The sequence below is a fragment of the Apium graveolens genome, chromosome 5 (genome assembly GCF_009905375.1).
Source record: "Apium graveolens cultivar Ventura chromosome 5, ASM990537v1, whole genome shotgun sequence".
NCBI classification, from domain to species: Eukaryota; Viridiplantae; Streptophyta; class Magnoliopsida; order Apiales; family Apiaceae; genus Apium; species Apium graveolens.
The window spans coordinates 99660338-99680861 of NC_133651.1; the positions used below are offsets into that span (position 1 = coordinate 99660338).

Below are 20524 nucleotides of genomic sequence, written 5' to 3' on the forward strand. Positions count from 1 at the left end.
ACGTTTGTAATCAGTTTTAATCTGTTAATATAAAAACTATTGATTCTGTTGAAACTTTGTCGAATTATTTGTATAAACTGTATTCACCCCCTACAGTTGATTACAAACCTAACATAATAATATATAAAAAATCTAGTATATACCTATAAGTTATGATTATAAATTATGATTTTGTGTATGTGGGTGTATATTATATTAAAAATATGAAAGTAATTTTTAATAAAAACTTGAGCTAATTGTTAATATGTCGTAATTATACTTTAATTCATATATTTAGTATTATTTAAATTAAATTAAAGTATATGAAAGTCATATGTAAACTAAATATTTATAAATATATATCATAGTACTTATATGTATTATATATACTATTGATATACAATAAATTTTATATTACATTTACTTAAATAAATGTTTGGTGGTAAGTTTAACAAAAACGAAATAAAAGTAAATGATTAAGTTCAAACCGTGGTTCAGAACCGAACCAATCCATTATTTTATGGTCTGGTTTGGTTTGGTTTGGTTTGGTCTCCGTATTTAATTGGTCTGTTTTGGTTTTGATTTAAAAAAAAACATTCTTACTGGTTCGGTTCGAAAAAATAAGAATCCGGACCAAATTAATCGGTAAACACCCGTATCTTGTTGGACAATATAAACAATATTTGATCAATATGTTACAAATATCAAAGCTCAGTGATTAAGGTGTAAAATTGGATAAAGCTGAGGACTCTTGTTTAGAATTTGAACCGTAGCAACTAACAATCCTTATATCCGACCCGTGAATACAAGTCGAACAATAAACCCTCAAATGTACACAGGAATAGCTAGTAAACAAAAGCAGTCTCGCTATTTCCCGTTTTTGTGTTGAATCTTCTTCCATTAACCCAACAAGCAAATCTCAGAGGTAGCTTCACCTTTTAATTATGTATGTGTACTGTTTTACGTGCTCTAATTTAATTTAATTATGCTATATTACTGTTAACATACTATTTTGTTCGTTAATTAGGGGTTTTAGATATTACTAACCCTAATTAATAATTATTCTGTGTTGGTTCGTTACTATCCACACTTTTGGACTGTAATTAGTTAATTGCTTTGCTTAGATAATAATGAGTAGTCACTCCTACTTCCAAGCACTCGTAATTCAATTGTTGATTGTCACTCTTTTGTTGCTATTGATTGAGTTCATAATTGTTTATTCGGTTGCGTTCTCGCTAAATTTTGTTAAATGTTGATTTCTGCTAGGTGTTTACTGTTTTTGTATTGAATATCAGTTTGGCAGTTTGCTTATGGCGATTTCATTTGTGTTTTGTGCTTTAGTGTAACTCTAGTTTTTTTAAAACTACAGTAATGGCGGAGGAAGCAGTACTAGAATTTCTACATCAGAATGATGAGATTGTTGATTCCGGTCAGTTTGCTACTCAATCTCGCATCTCTCATGACGAAATTGTCAATGTTATTAAGAGTCTCCGTGCTTTCAGCTTCGTTGATGCTCAGGTCTTTCTCTACACCCAAACACACGTGCACACACACACAGAGGGAGAGAGAGACACACACATATTTTAAAATATGTTTACTTTTTTAGTTTTTCTACTGCGGTCAATGATTTATATTTCCTTGAAATTGATCTGACTATTGTACAGATTTACAGTATTAGGAATAAGGCCTTTATATGTGTAGATTTGTTCAGCAAGTTAATTAATAGAGTGATTTATTTATTTGATGTCTATGATGGTATGTTTTGTTGCCTTTTTAATAAGTTGAACTGTACTTTTCGGGAGTACGGTAGGATACAAATTATACCCAAGTAACTTGCAGTTTTTCAGCTTGAGTGTGCTTTGGTTTCATTGTAGGTTCAATGTTAATTTTGTGCATAATTTTATTGGTAACTATCTCAAAATGTGGATACGGATGATAATGATAGTAATGTTGTTTTGTTTTGTGAACAAAATATAAATACATAATTTATTTCATTTTTCATCATTTATAGTTACAAATTTTAATTAACAAATTAAAAACAAAGTTGCACAAAAATCATTGAAATTCGATGAAATAATTTAAGTGATTTTGTAGTAGAATCACAGTAAAATCACATTTATCCAAAATTATTTCACAGTAGAATCAAATTTAAATTCAATTTTTTTTCAAATTTCATTTGTTAAAAGTTTTATTATATTTAAATATAATTATTATTCTACATTAGCAACTAATTTGATGAAATTCTATAATAAAATCAAGGGTTCTCTACGGTTCTTAAGAGGGTTCTCTCTTGAAGAAAGGCCTATATATATGTTGCGGTAAAATTAATTTTATGTAGACCTTTAGTCTAGCATTAGGAGAATATCACTTTAATATGGGAAGAGTATGAATATGTTTTATTTAAATACCAATACTAAGTCTTAATATTTTGCGAGTAATTTTATGGGCACTTTTGTAAAGGAGCGGGGATTATACTCATTTTCCTGGTCTTTTTTCTTTTTATCTCCGTGGTTGGTTCTATTATGATATTTTTTACATTGTACTAATTAGATAGATCCTCCATGTCTCATTTTACCTCTTGTGTAGCTTTGTGAATTTTATACTTCAAGCTGGTTAATGTTATGTGAAACCTGAATTTAAAAGGTTGAATAATTGGCATAAAGTGTAAGAGATAATCTCAAATGCTATAATCACTTGGGATCAAAAAAGAAAATAACTAAATTAAATTTACAGGACATTAAACGAGATAGTTTGGTACTCACTGACGAGGGAAGAACATATGCTGCCACAGGATCCCCGGAAGTCCAGTTGGTTAATGCTATCCCACCAGAGGGTATCACTCCCAAAGAGTTGGAGGTAAGAAATTAATTAATTAGTTAGGAAGATTTTTTAAGCATCCCTTCCTCTCTCTCTCACCCTCTTTCCCTCTCTCTCCCTGTACACATATAATTTTGTTTTCAAGCAAGTCTTCTATTATCAAATTCCTTTTTAATTTAATGCAGAACAATCTGAGTTTGCTTCATTTAAATCCGAAATTATTTCATTTGATGGATTTTGTATTAAGTGTAATTTATAGTCAATCTTATGTTTCATAAGAATTTTTGTTACACACAAAACAGCTCAACAAGAATCTGAAACTTCTTAAAAAGATTATTATACTCATGATCTTAGTAAAGGACATTAGAGTGGTAAAAGATCGTGTTTCGTAGAGAGTGGGCTTTTATTTCCAACTATTTAGATGCCAGGTACAATCAGGTATGAACTTTGCTTCTACTGATTTATATTTGAGAAACTACTCGTTCTCACTTTACATTTACTTCCATTCTCATGTGCTAAAAGTTCCTCTTATCTATAAGATATAAAGAACTTTTCTATATACAAACTGAATGCAAGTTTTTAGGAATACTATTTGTTGTCTACTTGCATCATCTTATTTAGTTATAAATTTGACTGGTCAACTATTGATGGTGTTCTTTTTAATGCAGAACAAGGTGGGCTCTCAAATTTTCAAGATAGGGCGGCAATATGTCCTTAAAAATAAATGGGCAGAGATGGGAAAATCATTAGTGACAAGGAAGGTAAGATAGTCGAGGATTTTATAGATAAATATTATTATGTAAATTCTTGGTTTCTTTTTAGCAGATTAGGTATCAGTTTAAAGAAGATAATCTTATTATAGCACGGAAAACTTTAGATATGCAACCCTTGTTTTGCTTATAGCTGTTGAACGTTAGTAATGAAAAATATTGAGTCGACTGTTTTTTTCCAGCACCCTTTTGGACCAATTTTTAATCTTCGCCGCTGTTTCATTACAGACTAAGATTATCCACCTCTGTCTTCTGTTCTATTTCTTCTCTGAGCTATAGACTTCGTTCCTTGACAAAACATAATGACAATATTCCCCGTTGAAGCTTGCAAGTTGCAATCCTTCTTATTGATACTGCAATGAGCAAATTTTCTTTCTTCGGGTGTATATATTGAATGTATTGATCATTGTCAACTACTGCACGTATTGCTAATTCAGATGCATGTACAATGTGATTTGTCAAAAACTGGAACTGATGCGCTAAACGGAAAGTAGTCTTCTGTATCTTCTCAACTAAATTATCATGGTAATGAAAAAAAAATTTAAAAATAAATGTTTGGATCAATCAAATATGCTGTCTAATGACATGATTATGAATTTTTTGATTTCCAAAATAAGATCGATTTATTCAAAATTCATTCCATATATGTGGTGTAATCATGCTATTGACTGGGTACAGAGGTTGTCTTGGTACAATGGTTGTTTACATGGTATGTGTGTATATATATATGTGTGTGTATATTTAGGGTTAGGGGTTTAGTTTAGGGGAGTTCTTAAATGGAGTACTAAGTGTGGAGTACTCTATATGTTCTTCAATATGTTTTGCAATATTTTAAAGCAGAACATGTTGCAGATCATATAATACTCCGATTAGTACTCTATTTAAGAGTACACAATTGAACTTTTGCTTATATTTATTATTTTTGTTTAGTTAATATTCTTGTTAAGCTATGTAGGTCGACACTATTGATGATGAAGTAAGAAGAATGCTAATGCGGATACAAGAGGGGGAGGTTTTGAACGCTGAGGATGTTGCTTCCCTTAAAAAAAGAAAACTGGCTGCTTCGCAGTAAGTATCTTCTTTTTACTGAATTCTATATCTAATTATTATGTAGTACTCCCTCTGTTTAAATATATTAGTCGTTGAACTATTTTGCACATACTTGATACTTTTAAGAGCTTTGACCGAATAGTTAAAATGTTATTTTAAAATTTTCTTTTTGTGAATAGAAGTTTTAGTTTAATATTTTTATTCACAAGAGTAAATTTTTAAATATTTTTAACTGTGGTCGAAGCTCTTAAAGATACGTGCAAAAATTCAAAAGGGTGATATATCCAAACAGACGGAGTATCTCCTTGCTCTAAAAGTTCATGTAACTGACATTAATCTTTCTTGTGGTGGTAACTATGTTTTATTTTGGTTCTGTGTTATGAGATTATCTGCAGAGTTTTTATTTTATCATCTTATAAAATTTCACCTTGAAGTATATGTGTTAGGCAACATAATAAATATTTAATCAGTTACAAATCTGAATAATTAGTTTGTGCATCAGTTACAGATTTGAAAGGGATGATTTGGTGGGAATAATATATTTTAGCTTTAATTTAGGGATTATGAGTTGATGTTAGGATTATAAATAAGGAAGCCAACTGTATGTTGGAGGTATCAAGGAATCAAGGAATAAGGTTAAAGGGTATTAGTGTGGAGAGTAGTGATCTCTCGAATATCACCTAGTTGTGTGTGTGTCCTTTTATCAATAAAAGAATCCGTTTATGTTCAATATCTCCTTGTACCCTATATATATAATATAAATAAAGAGCAGGCCTGGAAAGGTCCTAACAGTGGTATCAGAGCACTTCCGTTCTTGGGGCAATTGCAGGCGCAAAACGAGTCGAGAATCGGGTGGACGAAATTGAGGAGAAGCTGGAAGCAATGCAAGCTGATATTAGGGAATTGAGATCAGATTTTCAGTGGATAGACATGGAAAAATTTCAATCTGGTATAGAAAAAATACCAGATCTCGAAGTATTCTTGCTTTGGTTAAAAAATTGGACATCATCACCAAACGGCCGGATGAAGAGATTCCAGCAGCCTCTGGCAGTGGCAAAGACAAAGAACCACTGACTCAAACGTCTGATGGATTGCCACCATCAATAACATCCATGAATTTAATTTCCCGACAACTTGAATTGCCCGTGTTTGAAGGTGTGAACCCTGAAGGCTGGCTGTTTCGCGCGGAACGTTATTTCGAACTCAATAATCTCTCACCAACAGAAAAGATCAGGTCAGCTGTAATATGTTTGGAAGGTGAAGCTTTATCTTGGTACTACTATGAGGACAGTCGACGACCTTTCTGCAGTTGGGAAGATTTTAGAAAACAATTGATCGAACGTTTTCAATCCACGCAAGAGGGTGCTTTTCAAGACCAATTATTCTCTCTGCAACAGATTACCACAGTACGAGAATATCGTCGTCAATTTGAGGTATTATCTGCCTCTCTAAGTGATTTATCTGAATCAACTTTGGAAATCGTATTTAGAAAAAGACTACCTGATATACGTGCTGAGTTGAGACTAATGGACCCCATGGGCAGCCCAAGATGATGCGCATGGCACAACAAATTGAGGATAAAAACATGACCATGCAACTTTATCAAAGTGGCAACAGTTTTTCAAAGGAACAGGCCATCCCATCTGGAACTAATTTTTCAAGGAATGTGGCTCGACAACTCTCTGCAGTGCCCTCTACCTCTCCAATTCAGCCCTCTGCGAAGACAACAACTACTCCCAAATTTCGGCGTTTGTCAGAAGCCGAAATGCAGGAAAAAAGAGAAAAAGGTCTGTGCTTTCGTTGTGATGAAAAGTATGGGCCAGGACACCGCTGCAAGAACAAGGAATTACAAGTCCTATGGATGCATGGAGATGAGCTTGCAGTGAACGAGTCCAATGAGAATTATGAGGAAAACATCACTTGAGGTCACTATGGAGGACTTTCCTCATTTGAACCTTGAGGACAAGGTTTGAGTTTGGGCGGCGGGTAATGTTAGGCAACATAATAAATATTTAATCAGTTACAAATCTGAATAATTAGTTTGTGCATCAGTTACAGATTTGAAAGGGAGGATTTGGTAGGAATAATATATTTTAGTTTTAATTTATGGATTATGAGTTGATGTTAGGATTATAAATAAGGTAGCCAACTGTATGTTGGAGGTATCAAGTAATCAAGGAATAAGGTTAAAGGGTATTAGTGTGGAGAGTGGTGATCTCTCGAATATCACCTAGTTGTGTGTGTGTCCTTTTATCAATAAAAGAATCCGTTTATGTTCAATATCTCCTGGCAGCCTATATATATATAATATAAATAAAGAGCAGGCCTGGAAAGGTCCTAACAATATGCTAATTACATTTGATTGCTAATGTTTCTTACACTTCAATGTTTATAGGACATGGAAAGGTTACTCGGTGAAGAAGGGTCCTAAATATGCTCGTGAAAGGAGAAAGCCAGCTACTGATTTAACTCGAGAACATCTCCAAAGGTAAATTACATAAATGTGCATGCTTCAATATGAGAAACAACTAGGAATCTAGGATCCTTCATCTCTTCTGATTCATGCACCTGCTTGCAAGTCTTCATTTTTTTTGTGCATGCACGCTTCATTCCTAAAGCTATCCTCCAAGGTAAAAGGCCACCTTAGATGGTGCCTGCCTTGTGAAAACTCCCGGAAGCTGATCTTTGTATTCACAAAAGGCAAAGTCACCTTGCCTATTAAGAAAACACAAAATTCTTCTAGGAGTCATCTCCTTTGGAATTATGCCTTTTATCAATCCAGATATTACGACAAGAATAACATTTATATTTTGTTGTTATTTTACCTTCTGTTGCAATTTTTACGGGCAAGCACATTATGGGAATTTCATGTAGAGAATGATTCTCCTGTTCTTTTCTGGCTTTCAGTAGTTTATTTTTCATCTTTGGCTAATATTTGCGTTTTTTTGTGGTTTTATACATATTTTATACATACTGGTTCATGTATGTTGTGATATATGGAATTTTGTAGCCTTCCCCTTGTAGGTTTAGTTATTTAGTTTGATATCTGTAGCCTTTTATATCTATAGCTAAACAATAAAGAACTTCACTCTCTGGCTATACAGGTATAAGTAGGTTTAAATTTCACTGAATGGATTACTTAATTGAAAAGCTGATAGTTGTTCCTAATTCTTATGCTTCTAAGGGATGACTGGAAGAATCTGGAGTTCAAAGAGTATAATTTTAAAGCAAAGGGTTTCCCCGTGGAGGGTGGTCATCTCCATCCACTGCTGAAGGCAAGAATCATAAATCTTCTTTCTGTTCTTTTTTCCCTTATTTCTTATGTTAAATAATATTTTTAAACTACACACCTTATATAAAAAACCAAGTACAAAGTTGTATAATGCATCAATATTAGTGCACTTGTTGATGCATTTTACATGTCAAACGGATATTGTTTATTAGCATGCATTTACCTGTTAAATAAATTCTTTCTCATAGGTACGACGACAAATGCAGATGATTTTTCTCCAAATGGGGTATGTTCAGTTCTTTGTTATGTATATAATTGTTGGAGATTTATTTATGCAGAAGTAATTCGTCATAAATCCAGGATTGGTGTTCTTGTAACCTGTTAACTCATCTCTGCAGGTTCGAAGAAATGCCAACAAACAATTATGTGGAAAGCAGGTAGTTCTTCCTTGCTTTTTTCTTCCGTTTGGAAAATGATATTTTTTTTTGTTTACAAATGAAGGAAGGGCTCTAGATTGCTAGGCAATGAACTCTTTAAAAATGTCATAATTGCAGGAATCAACTTTAGTGTTTGCTCCTTCATCATATAACTTGTAAAAATCCCTCCGTCCCGCTGGGATGTTTACGTTACTATTCGCCACGCATTTCGAGGCTTCTATAAAGTAGAGTTTCATAATGTTTTTTCAATTTTTTTTGAATAAAAGTTTAAATATAAAACTTTTATTCAAAAAAAAAAATTTTAAAAAAATATTATGAAACTATACTTTAAACGAGCATTGAAAAGCGTGCCGAAAAGTAACGTAAACAATCCAGTGGGACGGAGGAAGTAAAGAATAGCCATTAAGAGAATGTAGTTTCAGCATGTTACCAAGGTAATTAAACATTTTCTCTAACCACATCGAGGTGAAGCTTCATCTATGGATTATGTCTTGTTATTTTGTTAGAATCTCCTAATTCATCAATATGATCTCTTTTTCCAGCTCTAATATTTCCGGTATAAAAATCATCTGTGATTAGCTTTCTTCAATAATTCAACACAACCAAATGCCCGCAGGACAAAAGGACAATAAATTCCATGACACCTTAAGAGTACATTTTTAATCAGTGAGATATACAAGTTTCTCTTTGACAGCAGTTAAATACTGGAGTTCTATTCCTATCAATATTAAGATATACACAATTTCTTCACCATTGCCAGAGGAAAAATGAAAAAACATTGTAAAGAATATCTGTCCAGTTAAATGAATGATTGAAACAATAACAAGAAGCCTCTGTGTTGATGATGTATAAATTTGCAGAATTTAAAAGCTCAATGATTCTTCTGTAAATTGCTTAGAATAATAGATCTTACACTGTAATCTTTTCTTGTTTGTTAGTTCTGACTATAGTTTCCTCCAAGGCTTGGTTATAACCTTTTGCAGCGCAAACACATTTGCTAATACCACAATTTTATTGCTTGCAGCTTCTGGAATTTTGACGCACTTTTCCAACCACAACAGCATCCTGCTCGTGACTCACATGACACATTTTTTTTAAAAGGTCTTTTTCATATGATTTTTTCCGTATATATCCACCTGAGTTTGGTGTTTACCTTATTTTAAAAAGTTTTCTATTTTCATAGAACCTTCCACCACAAAGATACTGCCGGAGGATTACGTTGCACGGGTAAAACAAGTCCATGAATCTGGTGGCTACGGTTCTAGAGGGTAAGCTAGCTCATATGCAGATATTATGGTATAAAGTCCCATACTTTCTTATATAGGCCACATTATATTTTTTAATTATTACTTATAATTGAATAGCCAGAAGTAATAATTTCCTCTTTTCCCCAACAGACTGCTTTTATCAAAATTGTGAATACTAAGAATTACGTTTATCCTTTTGATTTACTTAATACTGTATATTAACTTGATTCCTGCTTATCTATATTTTCTAATATAGGTTCATGTTAGTAAATTTATAGTTCTCTTTCTGATTTTCAATTGCTTTAGGAAATTTTTATAAAATTACAATTCTCTTCGTTGGGACTCATTTTAACCTTGGAGTTTTTATATTTTACAGTTTTTTCTGCATAATTAAGTCTTTTGTTCTCTCAAAGTTTGTATGATCCATCTATTTGTATTAAACTTTGGCTCATTTGTTCTGTACTTCAGTATATGTATTAAAAACAAAAAGTTATGCCAGTCTTTGAAGCTTAACATCTTTATTCAGATACAAAGAAAAGATGTATCAATCTTGGAATGTGGTAGAGATGTTGCAAACACTTTTAAGCTTGACTTACAATGATAACCATTAATCCTGCCCTTTTATGATTTTGTGTGGTCCATGCTTCGAGTGTGCATGTTATGTTCTTTTTGGAGGGATATTTTTTTACATAATGTCCTATTTTAATGCAAGAAACACGATGACCCAAGTCTCATTGAGACATTGTTATGAGTTCACAGAAGGGATATTCTGTTAAATTTTTTGTCTTACATTTGATTAAATAAATATCGTCTTTTAGATATGGATATGATTGGAAAAGAGAGGAGGCAGATAAGAACCTTTTGCGAACTCATACAACTGCGGTTTCCTCGAGGATGTTGTACTCACTGGCACAGGTTTGGTTTGGATAGCTTTGCTTCTAGTTTGAGTAGACAGTAGCATAAAAATTCGAAGTCTATGTCAGACCAACCTGATATATATATATATATATACTTTGTTAATATCCATGAAGCAAGCTTTTTTTGGTCGAAGCCTATTTTGTTTATGAACTACCTGTATTATTACTTCTTAATGTGAAGAATTCTAGGATATTGACATGTTTTTTCATTTGTGCTGTTTATAATATTTTGGTGTTCTTTCTAGTTTATGTAGTATTTTAAGCAATTTGATTTTAATTTATATGCCTAAAACGGTACTTGATAATTGCTACTATCTATTCATAATTATATAACAAGTATCCTTGTGGTCAGAAACCATTTGCTGGTCAAAGATACTATTCAGTTGATCGTGTTTTCCGAAATGAAGCTGTTGATCGTACACATCTTGCAGAGTTCCATCAGATAGAAGGTTTTTACTCCTCACCTCATATTATCTTTTTAAACTCTGAACTACCTGTTATGGTTAACCTTTATTTCCCAATTTATTCTGTCTGAAAATATACCCCTTCAAGAATTTAATTGTCAAGTAACCAGGCGGGGAGGCTTTACCAGGATCTTATATTTTGTTCAAACACTTCCCGTCACTCGAAAGCCCATTTATAGGCGATTAGTGGATCAAGGGGCCAATATTTGGGGCAATAATTTGCCTTAGTGTCCACATAAACTATGAAAATATTGGGGCTGGAAGGGAGTCGAACTTGAGACCTTGGCCAACCTGAGTTTGATACCATGTTAACCAACAAGCTCATCTAAAATCTTAAGGCTTTAGAAGGAGGCCTTACCAGAATCTTATGTTATATTTGTTTTACCATATTACAGAGGTTGGTATTATTTCACTAAGAAGATTCTAGTCACTTGAAACATTTAAAAAAGTCTTTTATCAACAAATTTAATCTTTTTTAATGTTCTAATAAGACGGCACTATTCGTCACCCAGGAGTATTCAGATTTGCAAGGTGGTCCTTATTGATTCACACAGGATTCCATTTGCCATGTCAAAGTTGCACTTTGCGAAGTGTCAGAGGGAAAGTTGAAGAAACTTTAGACAACACTAACAGACAATTGAATTTTGTGACAGAAACGTTAGATCAGTGATATTACAATGTGCCAAAGTACCTATTTCTCCAATCAAGAAAATCCTTATGGAGAATGCTTTATAGTACTTGGGAACATATGCGGGGTAATACCATAACTTGGCACAATCATCGTTCAGTATACTAAAGATTTCATATACTTAACAGATAATGTGTTGCTTAAAAAACTTGACAAGAATTTTGAATTAGACCTTCCCGATCATATCATGTACTTTTGGATTTGAAATTTTGTGTTCGGGTGCCATTCCTGGTACCTTGTCATTCCCAGTTTCTGGTTATTGGTAACCCTTATATAGAGATGAGATGTAACAGGACTCACAAATTGTGATAACATTTCACCAGCTGGCTAGTAGCTGGCACACTGTAGATGTCGAAAGGGAATAAGAAAGTTTTTAATAGAGCAAAGTGACGAAGGGTATTTTTATAGAAGAAGCTATTCTTTATATTTTTATGGGAGGGACTAACAAATGGATTTGCTCATGGGACCTAAAAATTTCTTGTAAGCACTGTTGTAGCCAATTTATTTGAACATTGTTGGAATACCTCTTTTACTGAATTGTATTCCACTGTTCAACTCTAATTTCATTTTTCCTTGTGTATCCCATTCCCACTAAAAATTGTATGATTTATTGGTACTTCTAGATCTAGTGATGTCACTAGTGAAATCTGGTGCTTTTAATTGTAAAACATGACCCTGTTTATGTTTCCTTTGAACATTGTATCAAATTGCTCTTATATTGTACTCTACAAAATCCCTTCAAAGATACTAACAAAATTGTCTCCTCTGTGTACCTGGTCTTTTACTATCATCTATATATAATATATTTCAGGCATAATTTGTGATCATGTACATGGTCTTTTGTTATCATCAGTATATATCTTCTTTCAGACCTAATACGTGATCACGTACCTGGTACTTGTTATCATCAACTTATATCTTATTTCAGGCCTAATATGTGATCGGGGCCTTACCCTTGGGGACCTACAAGGTGTTCTGCAAGACTTTTTCTCGCGTCTAGGTATATCACTTCTTTTTTATCTTCAAGCCCAAAGGTCCTTTGACTTCAACTAATTTCCAACTCATTTTGGCATTCAAAAAAAAATTAAGATTGATTTACACCAAGTTTTGTAATTTTTGGTGTACTTTGAGGGATTCTTTTTAAATACCTTCATTTACATGAAATGGTAATATTGTAAAATTGCGAGTCTTGAACATTGGTCAATGTCTTTTGCAAATCTTTTTCCAGGAATGTCCAAGCTGCGCTTCAAGCCTGCGTACAATCCTTATACTGAACCAAGCATGGAAATTTTTGGGTAATAGATAATCTATAAATGAATATATTAAATAGGCTGTATCTTTCCTTAAATAAGCAGATAATGATGTCATGTTGATGCCAGTTACCATGAAGGATTTAAAAAATGGGTTGAAATTGGAAATTCCGGCATGTTTAGACCTGAAATGCTGCTTCCTATGGGACTCCCGGGAGATGTTCGTGTGATTGCCTGGGGCCTCTCCCTTGAAAGGTAAACATGTATATATAAGGTCATGTTCGGCCACAAACTTTTTAAACACAGAATCTGCAAGTTTTTGAATTTTACCTTACGAATGTACAAATGCCTTTGAAAGTGCCAATAAGATACGGTGTAGTAGAATGACTTACCTACCCTACTGTTTAACAATAAAATGGAAGGGGCCTAGAAGCTTTGCTTCTGAAAACAACTTTTCTAGGTTTCAAAAGGATTCTGATATTCTGGCGTAGGTAGGTTGATTTCAGGAGATGTGTTGCAGGGTATGGAGTCGTAGTGATATAAAAGAATCGCACTTTATCCGGTTTCCGCAATCGTCACCATTTGTCATTCCGATTACTTCATCCATAGACCTTATTTTATTATAAAAAAGAGCGGTACATATGTGCCATTCTCATCTTACACACGTGGAAGTACCTTTATTATCAGATCGCCTTTGTAGTATCATTTCTTTGTAATGTAAGTTAATCCATGTGAAAAGAAATGATTTAAACACGGAAACTTATGTTTGATAAATACCCAGAAGCTCGAAGGAATGAGCATCATGTTATTCCAAGCCAAGTAAAATGGTAATCAATTCATTGCGACTAAGCTGCAAAAGGAATAATGAACTTGTATTCAAATCAACCATTTACTTAATTAAAAGCGTGTATTTTTGTATTTATAGCTGTCTGTTTTTATGCTTTTGGGTTGCAAATCTCAAATAAGCCTTCCTATCTTCTCTTTGCCCCAGGCCAACAATGATACTCTATGGAATTGATAACATAAGGGATCTCTTCGGGCACAAGGTATGGCTCTCTTGACAGATATGAACTGGGCAAGCATATTGATGATCATGTGATTAAACTTTTTCTATTTTGTTTCTCGCTTTGCTGCAGGTGGATCTCAGTCTCATCAAGAGTAACCCGATATGTCGCATAGGTGTTCAGTAGAATCTGCTCAAAACCCAAATTTTAACACATACTTGTATTCTTTTGTGAACATGAGGTTTGGAATTATTCAATGTAGTTCTTTAAAAGGAAGATTTTTACAAGTGAATTGTAAGTTATGTATTTTGATATAAGCACAAGGTTGATCAATAAGGCCATAATCGAGAACTGTTCTTTCACTATTAAAGTATTCGTAGTTTATTCACCTTGTAGATAGTGTGATATCGTTCCCAATTGAAGTGTAAACAAATTGACATTATTTTGCAATATGTACATCTGAACGTGCATGTGTACCGCAGCTTAATAATTGCCAAAGCTGCAGCAGAGTCATTCTATACAAGATTCAAGGTCTTAAACACAAAACGGTCTTGGTCTTGAACTGGTTATGAATCAACTACCATCTTCTATAGTTCTGCAATGGTATTGAGGAGTCAATTAACAAACCACTTGTATTATTTAAATACATCGTCATATAACTGGGATAGGTACAAAACTCTCATCCAAGACATAATCCAGTCAGTCAAGCACTGCCAGGTAAGTTTCCAATAACTAAAACATCTGTGTGCGTATGGAAATAACTAAGTACCCAATATGGGAGTCTTGCTTCATTTGCTTCAAATACCGGCAACAATTTTTTATTGTTCTTGGTCTGTTTGCAAGCTGTTGCTTGGCGAAAAAATTCAAATCTAAAATTACCTGAAATAACCATTCTAAAAAATCGCTCTTTTTTAGCTTATCGAATTCTTGGATATCCTAATTTAGTTGAGTATTTCATAAATAAGATACTTCATTGATAATTGGTATCTAGTATATAGTTAATACTTCATTCGTATCTCATCTAAACTTGGTCCAACTTTTCAGAAAATGTTCATTTTTGTTAATTTTATATAAAAAAATAGGCTTATAAATTATAACTTATACGTTGATAAATTGAAAGTCATTAGTTATGTATTCTATCCTACTTATTTTCTATAGCTTAACTTTATTAATTTTTAATAATTTAAAACTGAATATACATGTTTATAATTTTTTTTTATTTTAAGTCGTATTTGATATAATTTAATTTAGTGAAAAAAAATGATGACATGTGAGTAAATTTATACAGAAACTTATATAATTTATAAACGTTTATCCACTTATGATATTTTTTTCACAGAGTTATAAAATATAAGGAGTGTATCCTAGACGGGCTCCGTTGATCAAAAGGAACTAAAATTAAATTGAAGAAGAAGGTAGGTACTAAAAATAGAAGTAAGTTGTGAAGTTGGAAGAAAAAGGATGTAAACATGACCAAAACTGGGTCAACAAATGTCCCGAGTAATGTGGAATGACACCTCTTCCGTATTAGCATATTATACAGATTACAGATACAGATACAGTAAGTTAGTAACTCAACAATAATTAATTATAGCTTTTCCTCTCAATTTACCCCCTTCCCCAGTTATGGCGGATTATCCCATCCTCGGTTCTCAACAATCTTTCTCTTCTGTTTCTGTTAATACTACACCTCATAAGGTTCTCATTTCCTCTTTTGCACTATTTATTCTACATTCATGATTTGCATGTTTATTTCAAGTTGTTAGTTTTTGTATCATTAGTACAATCACCAACAAGCAGGACTTCGTTTCATGCTTTTGTTCTACATATGGGATTTCCTTGTATGAAAAAATCAAACTAAAAATGCAATGCGCGTGGACAAAAATGTGATTATATACAAAAAAAAGGGAGATGGCCTAAAAACATTACACGACTCAATGTGACTCAAATATGCATTACATTGTGCATTGATCTTTTACCAAAGATTTTCACCTTTCATGGTATTTGAATTATATAATCAACCTGATCCTGGTTTACTTGTACAGTATTGTGATCAATGGGTCTAATAGCCATGTCTGCTTATGCATTAGCTTTATCACCCTCGATGCTCCTTTTTGACACACAAATGTGATTTCCTTCCCAATACAGCATGGAGTGGAAAGAGTGAATTAAGATGAGAATATGCAAAAGGTCATGACACACACTTGTGAGAAGAGAGAGAAGTTAACTTGTCGAGTCAAGAAAGAAACGAGCTTAGAAATCTCAAAGAAAAGTTATAACTTATTTAAACACTGAATAGGGAATCTAGGTCATAGAAGAGAAAATTTGTTGGTGTAAAGGTTTCACCATCCGAGGTAGAATTATCCCCTTTTTTTCACTAATCTGAACATTGCAAAGTAGTTTGGGGTCTGGAGTGTTCTTTGTTCATGCTTCTCGTGATATAGATGATCAGGTTACAGAGCATATTAACGAAAAAAGAGAGTCGTAAATAGGTTAAGGGACTAGGAAACCAATCTTCTCCATAGTCTTTGGTTATTTGCTACATTGCAGACTTAATTCTGAGGTTGACTAACATTTTAGTCCAGGTATGAGTCTTATGACAAACAAAGACTGTATGATATTTCTAGTCTCTGTGCTTTATAGTGGTAAACAAACCCATCTTTCTTGTACTAGAACTCCATCTTGTAAAAGGAGTTTGTTTGTTGGTGCTTATGCTATGTATGATGGGCCTCTGGTCTGAAGCATATGTGTCAACTGCAAAAGATGTGAATAGTCAGCTGATAGTTTTAGTTCTTTTCTCCTGCAGATCAGAACTGTCAAAATTAGTAACCTTTCCCCAGGGGCCTCTGCACGTAATATCAGAGAAACTTTTTCATCTTCTGGTGAAATTGAATATATTGAGCTACACAGGTTTGTAAATAAGATATGTTTTCTTTGCACTAAAGTATTTGTGATAATGTAAACTTATTACACTATCCTATCATATACTTCTGCAGTTACTTTGAGCAGTCTCAGATAGCATATGTTACCTTCAAGGATTCTAAGGGGGCAGATAATGCGATTCACCGTTCCGTAATTTCCTATCTCAACATGTTTACATTTTTGTTTTATGTTTTCATTTCCCCTATTATTGGTTTTTTCTGAAGTCCTCGATGTAGTTTAGTTTGAGTTATGATCATGAAACAGTTACAAAATCTTTATTTTATATTATGCTAGAAGAAGTTATTCTCTGAACTAATTATAGTCTCTGTTAATGAGACTTTCTATATCTCATCTTTTTGTGTAGCATATGGTGTTATCAATATGTAATATTCTGAATAAATCTAATGCGAGCTTTCTAAGCCTAAAGCAAACATGTGGATCGTTACCATCAGTATGTAAGCTTTGAACCTAATTTTTTACTTCCATCTCTAATGCTCGCCCTCAATTTTTGCCACAGCGGACAATTAATCTTGTGTATCTTTATTTTTCTGTTCATAGAAGTTGGTGTTCTCGTACAATCAAAATGAATGGAAAATTAAGATTTAGGTATTAATTCAGAAAAAAATCACCCACTAAATTAAATATTCGTGAATATATGGAGAAGATCTAAGCAATGGAATGAGAAATGGAAGCAGTCAAGAGATTTTTGTGTAATAATTATGAAGATAACAAATACCAACTCCAATGCTTCATACTGGTACCTGTATATCCACATTCTGTATGAAGAATCAACCCCCAGCTAATGTTTTGTTTGGATTGCAAACATTTAAGTACTAATGTTTAGGAAATTATGCTACAATGCTGTGTTCTTGTTCGAAATTGTATAGCCTGTGGCTTAATACTTTATAGTTTTCCAGGGAAACACAATACATGGTTCAGCTGTTGTCATAACTCTGGCTTCAGATCATCAGCTTCCGAATGCTGCTTCATCATCTCCTCTTGTATGAATTACCTTATTTCTGGCGTATAGAATTGTTAGCATGCCAGATGAGGGTTTGTTACTAAATACTATACTCAAATGTCTGCAGGCATCCAGAAGTGGTTCATTTCGTAAGGCAGAGGATGCTGTTAGCAGCATTCTTGCAAAGGGTTATGTAATAAGTAAAGGTGCTCTTGACAGAGCAAAATCCTTTGATGAAAGACATCAGCTTACTCGCTCAACAAGCGAGAAAATTGCTTCAATTGACAAAAGGATTGGTCTTAGCGAGAAGGTAATTTTTGGTGCTTCTGTTGTAAATGGAAAAGTACAGGAAGTGGACCAAAAACTTCAGGTTTCAGAGAAAGTCAAGTCAGCATATGCAACTGCTGGGCAAACAGTCACTAATGCTAGATCGGCTGTAATGAACAATGAGTATGTAAATTCAGGGACATCAATGGTAACGGGAGCTTTTGATAAAGTTGCAACTGCAGCTGAGGGGGTTGGTAAAACTACCAAGGCGAAATTAGGAATGGGTGAAAGGGAAGCCAGTAGTAACATTTCCGAGACCCCAAAATCATCCGAAGGGAAGGAGCAAAATGCATCAGTGCCTTCATTGGACAAGGTTTGTTACATTCACTTACGCTCTTTATATGCTCATGACAATGATAATATTATAGCATTTTAATATTGGTGGCAACGGCAAACAAGGACTAAACTGCACCTAATGTATGTTTGTATAGTTAAGTGTTATTAAAATTCTGTTTCAAATTAAAGACCCTTTATCTAAAGACTGAAGCTGGTGTAGAGTTGGAATCCTTATACTTCTGGACCAGAACATTTCAAACCTGTTATTTAAATCCTTTTCATTGAGAACAAGTACTGCTCTTGAACTTTGTATATCTAGATTGAGCTGTTCCCTTTCATTTCTAATTTTTTTTTTTGGAATAGGCACTGAGAGCTAATTTTGTGTTCGAATACTATATAAAAAATATTCTTAAACTGCGTCATATTACCACATTGAAGTATAACTTTATTGTTAATTATCAATTACATGGTTAAACTTTGTTGTCCAATATTAATCAGGGTATGTATTCTTTAGCACTTTGACCTCTTGATGTTAAGCTCGTTAAGATTCTATATTAAAAGTTCAAAGCTTACCATAAATCTTCAGATTAGCAAGTTCGACGCCCGACTCTTCGATCATCAGAAACTTAGTAACTGATTTGTTTTAAGTTGATATAGTTTATCAAAACCGAAAACAGGAAACGTACCTATATCTTTCATAAGGACCATAACTATTCAAGAGCATACTTCACATTCATACAGGAAGTCTTGATAAATAAACAAGTATTGCATATAATTTTATTTGTATTTGTTAATTTCTGTAGCTTATGATGTGAGATTGGTATTCCAGGTTAAATTTGTAGGATTCAGAGTAATTCATCATATAAAACATATCACAAGTTTGACTGCTGGCTACATGTAATTAGGGAAGCGCTGCTCAGAAAATAAACATTTGATACTGATGACTAAAGGATGCAATTAGGAATTCACCTAAAATCTTGCCTGGTAGTCAGCTATGTGCATTCACTCATTGATATATTAAAGTTGTGTTGCACCTTGACAAAACTTGCATGCTGTTAAGTGAAGATGAAAGTTGCTATATTAATTTTGAAGTCTGTGATCTTAACTTGCAGAAAACCAGTTGAAAACAAAGTTTCTTTGGTGTCAATAAAGTAGTGCATAAGAAAACAGGAAGGGCTTCATGCTACTAACTCAACACATATGTATCAATGTAATTAGGTTATCTTAGGGGGCCAACAATGTTCGTCCAACTATATTGACAACATGTAAGACTATTCTCATTAATCACAAGTTAACAAGGCGCAGTGTGTTTGGCAGTGTGCAGAATGTAATTTTCCAGCTTTTCTTGCCATTAAAATGTTTGATGTGATCGACAGTATTAGCCAGATTTGTTGTAGCCTGAAGTAGTTACAATGTTGTTTAGCTTCTGACATAATATTCTAGCTACAAACAGTACATGTGGAGAATACATTTATATGGTTGAATTAGCTTTCAGATGTCATCTTTGTCTCTAATTTGTCTCTCATTTGTTTCTTGAAAAGCTTAACTTTCAAATCAAGCAATTAAATAACATATTTACTACTATAAGATTAGTGTGATTGTCTTTATCCATCATATATCATTTTTTTAGGATCTTAGATAAGAATATCATAAACAGGAGAAATCTGAGCCAAATATGGATGCAAGTATCTCACACAAGAAGCATGTCCAAAATGATATGTCCTGCAACACTAGTAAAAGAATATACACGTTTTTTAAGTTGTTTTAGGGGAGCAGGAATGCAGGATGGTGATTAGAACATGGCGAATGGGAATTAAGCTGTAAGCACTAAATTACCATGATTTAGTTGTTCTTTAGCCTTCTATATTGGATTCAGTGTTAACTCATTGTTTCTGTTTGTTAGCCTTACGTGTTTGATTTCAGTTTGTTCAAGTGGAAACATAAGCTTAGAATGAACCATGCAACTGTATTGGTGTCAACAATAAAGTTTAAATTGTTTAACTTTGAGGTTGTTAGAAATCTCGAAAAAAACAACCTTATGTAATAGAGTATAAATATATAAATTATGTAAAAATTCCATACCACATTATGAAGTTGTATGTTTTGGGGGGAGACCTGAGGGTGTAGAGTTCCATCTCAGAAAGAGTACATTGGCTGCAGGCTTCCTCATAGCAACACCAAAC

General features: G+C 33.5%; 3 protein-coding genes across 6 annotated transcripts; all 3 read left to right on the forward strand.

Moving 5' to 3' along the window:
• Nucleotides 1–744: 744 nt before the first annotated feature.
• On the forward strand, nt 745–14225 carry LOC141724316 (phenylalanine--tRNA ligase alpha subunit, cytoplasmic-like). 3 transcript variants are annotated; one of them, XM_074526412.1, is made up of 18 exons: nt 745–904; nt 1349–1497; nt 2713–2835; nt 3465–3557; nt 4522–4634; nt 7012–7104; nt 7801–7891; nt 8097–8134; nt 8247–8285; nt 9310–9386; nt 9469–9553; nt 10351–10447; nt 10802–10898; nt 12530–12601; nt 12830–12896; nt 12981–13106; nt 13843–13897; nt 13988–14225. In XM_074526412.1, the coding sequence occupies exons 2-18, from the start codon at nt 1351–1353 to the stop codon at nt 14039–14041; spliced, it is 1467 nt and encodes a 488-aa protein (XP_074382513.1). In that variant the 5' UTR covers nt 745–904; nt 1349–1350; the 3' UTR covers nt 14042–14225. The 3 variants fall into 3 exon arrangements, with proteins under 3 accessions (XP_074382513.1, XP_074382514.1, XP_074382515.1); XM_074526413.1 differs by having other exon boundaries at nt 747–904; nt 1321–1497; XM_074526414.1 differs by having other exon boundaries at nt 766–925.
• LOC141661456 (uncharacterized) lies at nt 4682–6979 on the forward strand. The gene is made up of 2 exons (XM_074468468.1): nt 4682–6049; nt 6160–6979. Exons 1-2 carry the CDS (start codon nt 5729–5731, stop codon nt 6538–6540), a joined length of 702 nt encoding a protein of 233 aa, XP_074324569.1. The 5' UTR covers nt 4682–5728; the 3' UTR covers nt 6541–6979.
• A 1164-nt stretch (nt 14226–15389) lies between the features above and the next one.
• LOC141661604 (binding partner of ACD11 1-like) lies at nt 15390–19722 on the forward strand. Of its 2 annotated transcripts, none has more exons than XM_074468609.1 (6): nt 15390–15553; nt 16662–16765; nt 16852–16927; nt 17695–17778; nt 17866–18378; nt 19454–19722. In XM_074468609.1, exons 1-6 carry the CDS (start codon nt 15482–15484, stop codon nt 19463–19465), a joined length of 861 nt encoding a protein of 286 aa, XP_074324710.1. In that variant the 5' UTR covers nt 15390–15481; the 3' UTR covers nt 19466–19722. The 2 variants fall into 2 exon arrangements, with proteins under 2 accessions (XP_074324710.1, XP_074324709.1); XM_074468608.1 differs by having other exon boundaries at nt 19560–19722.
• The last annotated feature ends 802 nt before the right edge of the window (nt 19723–20524 follow it).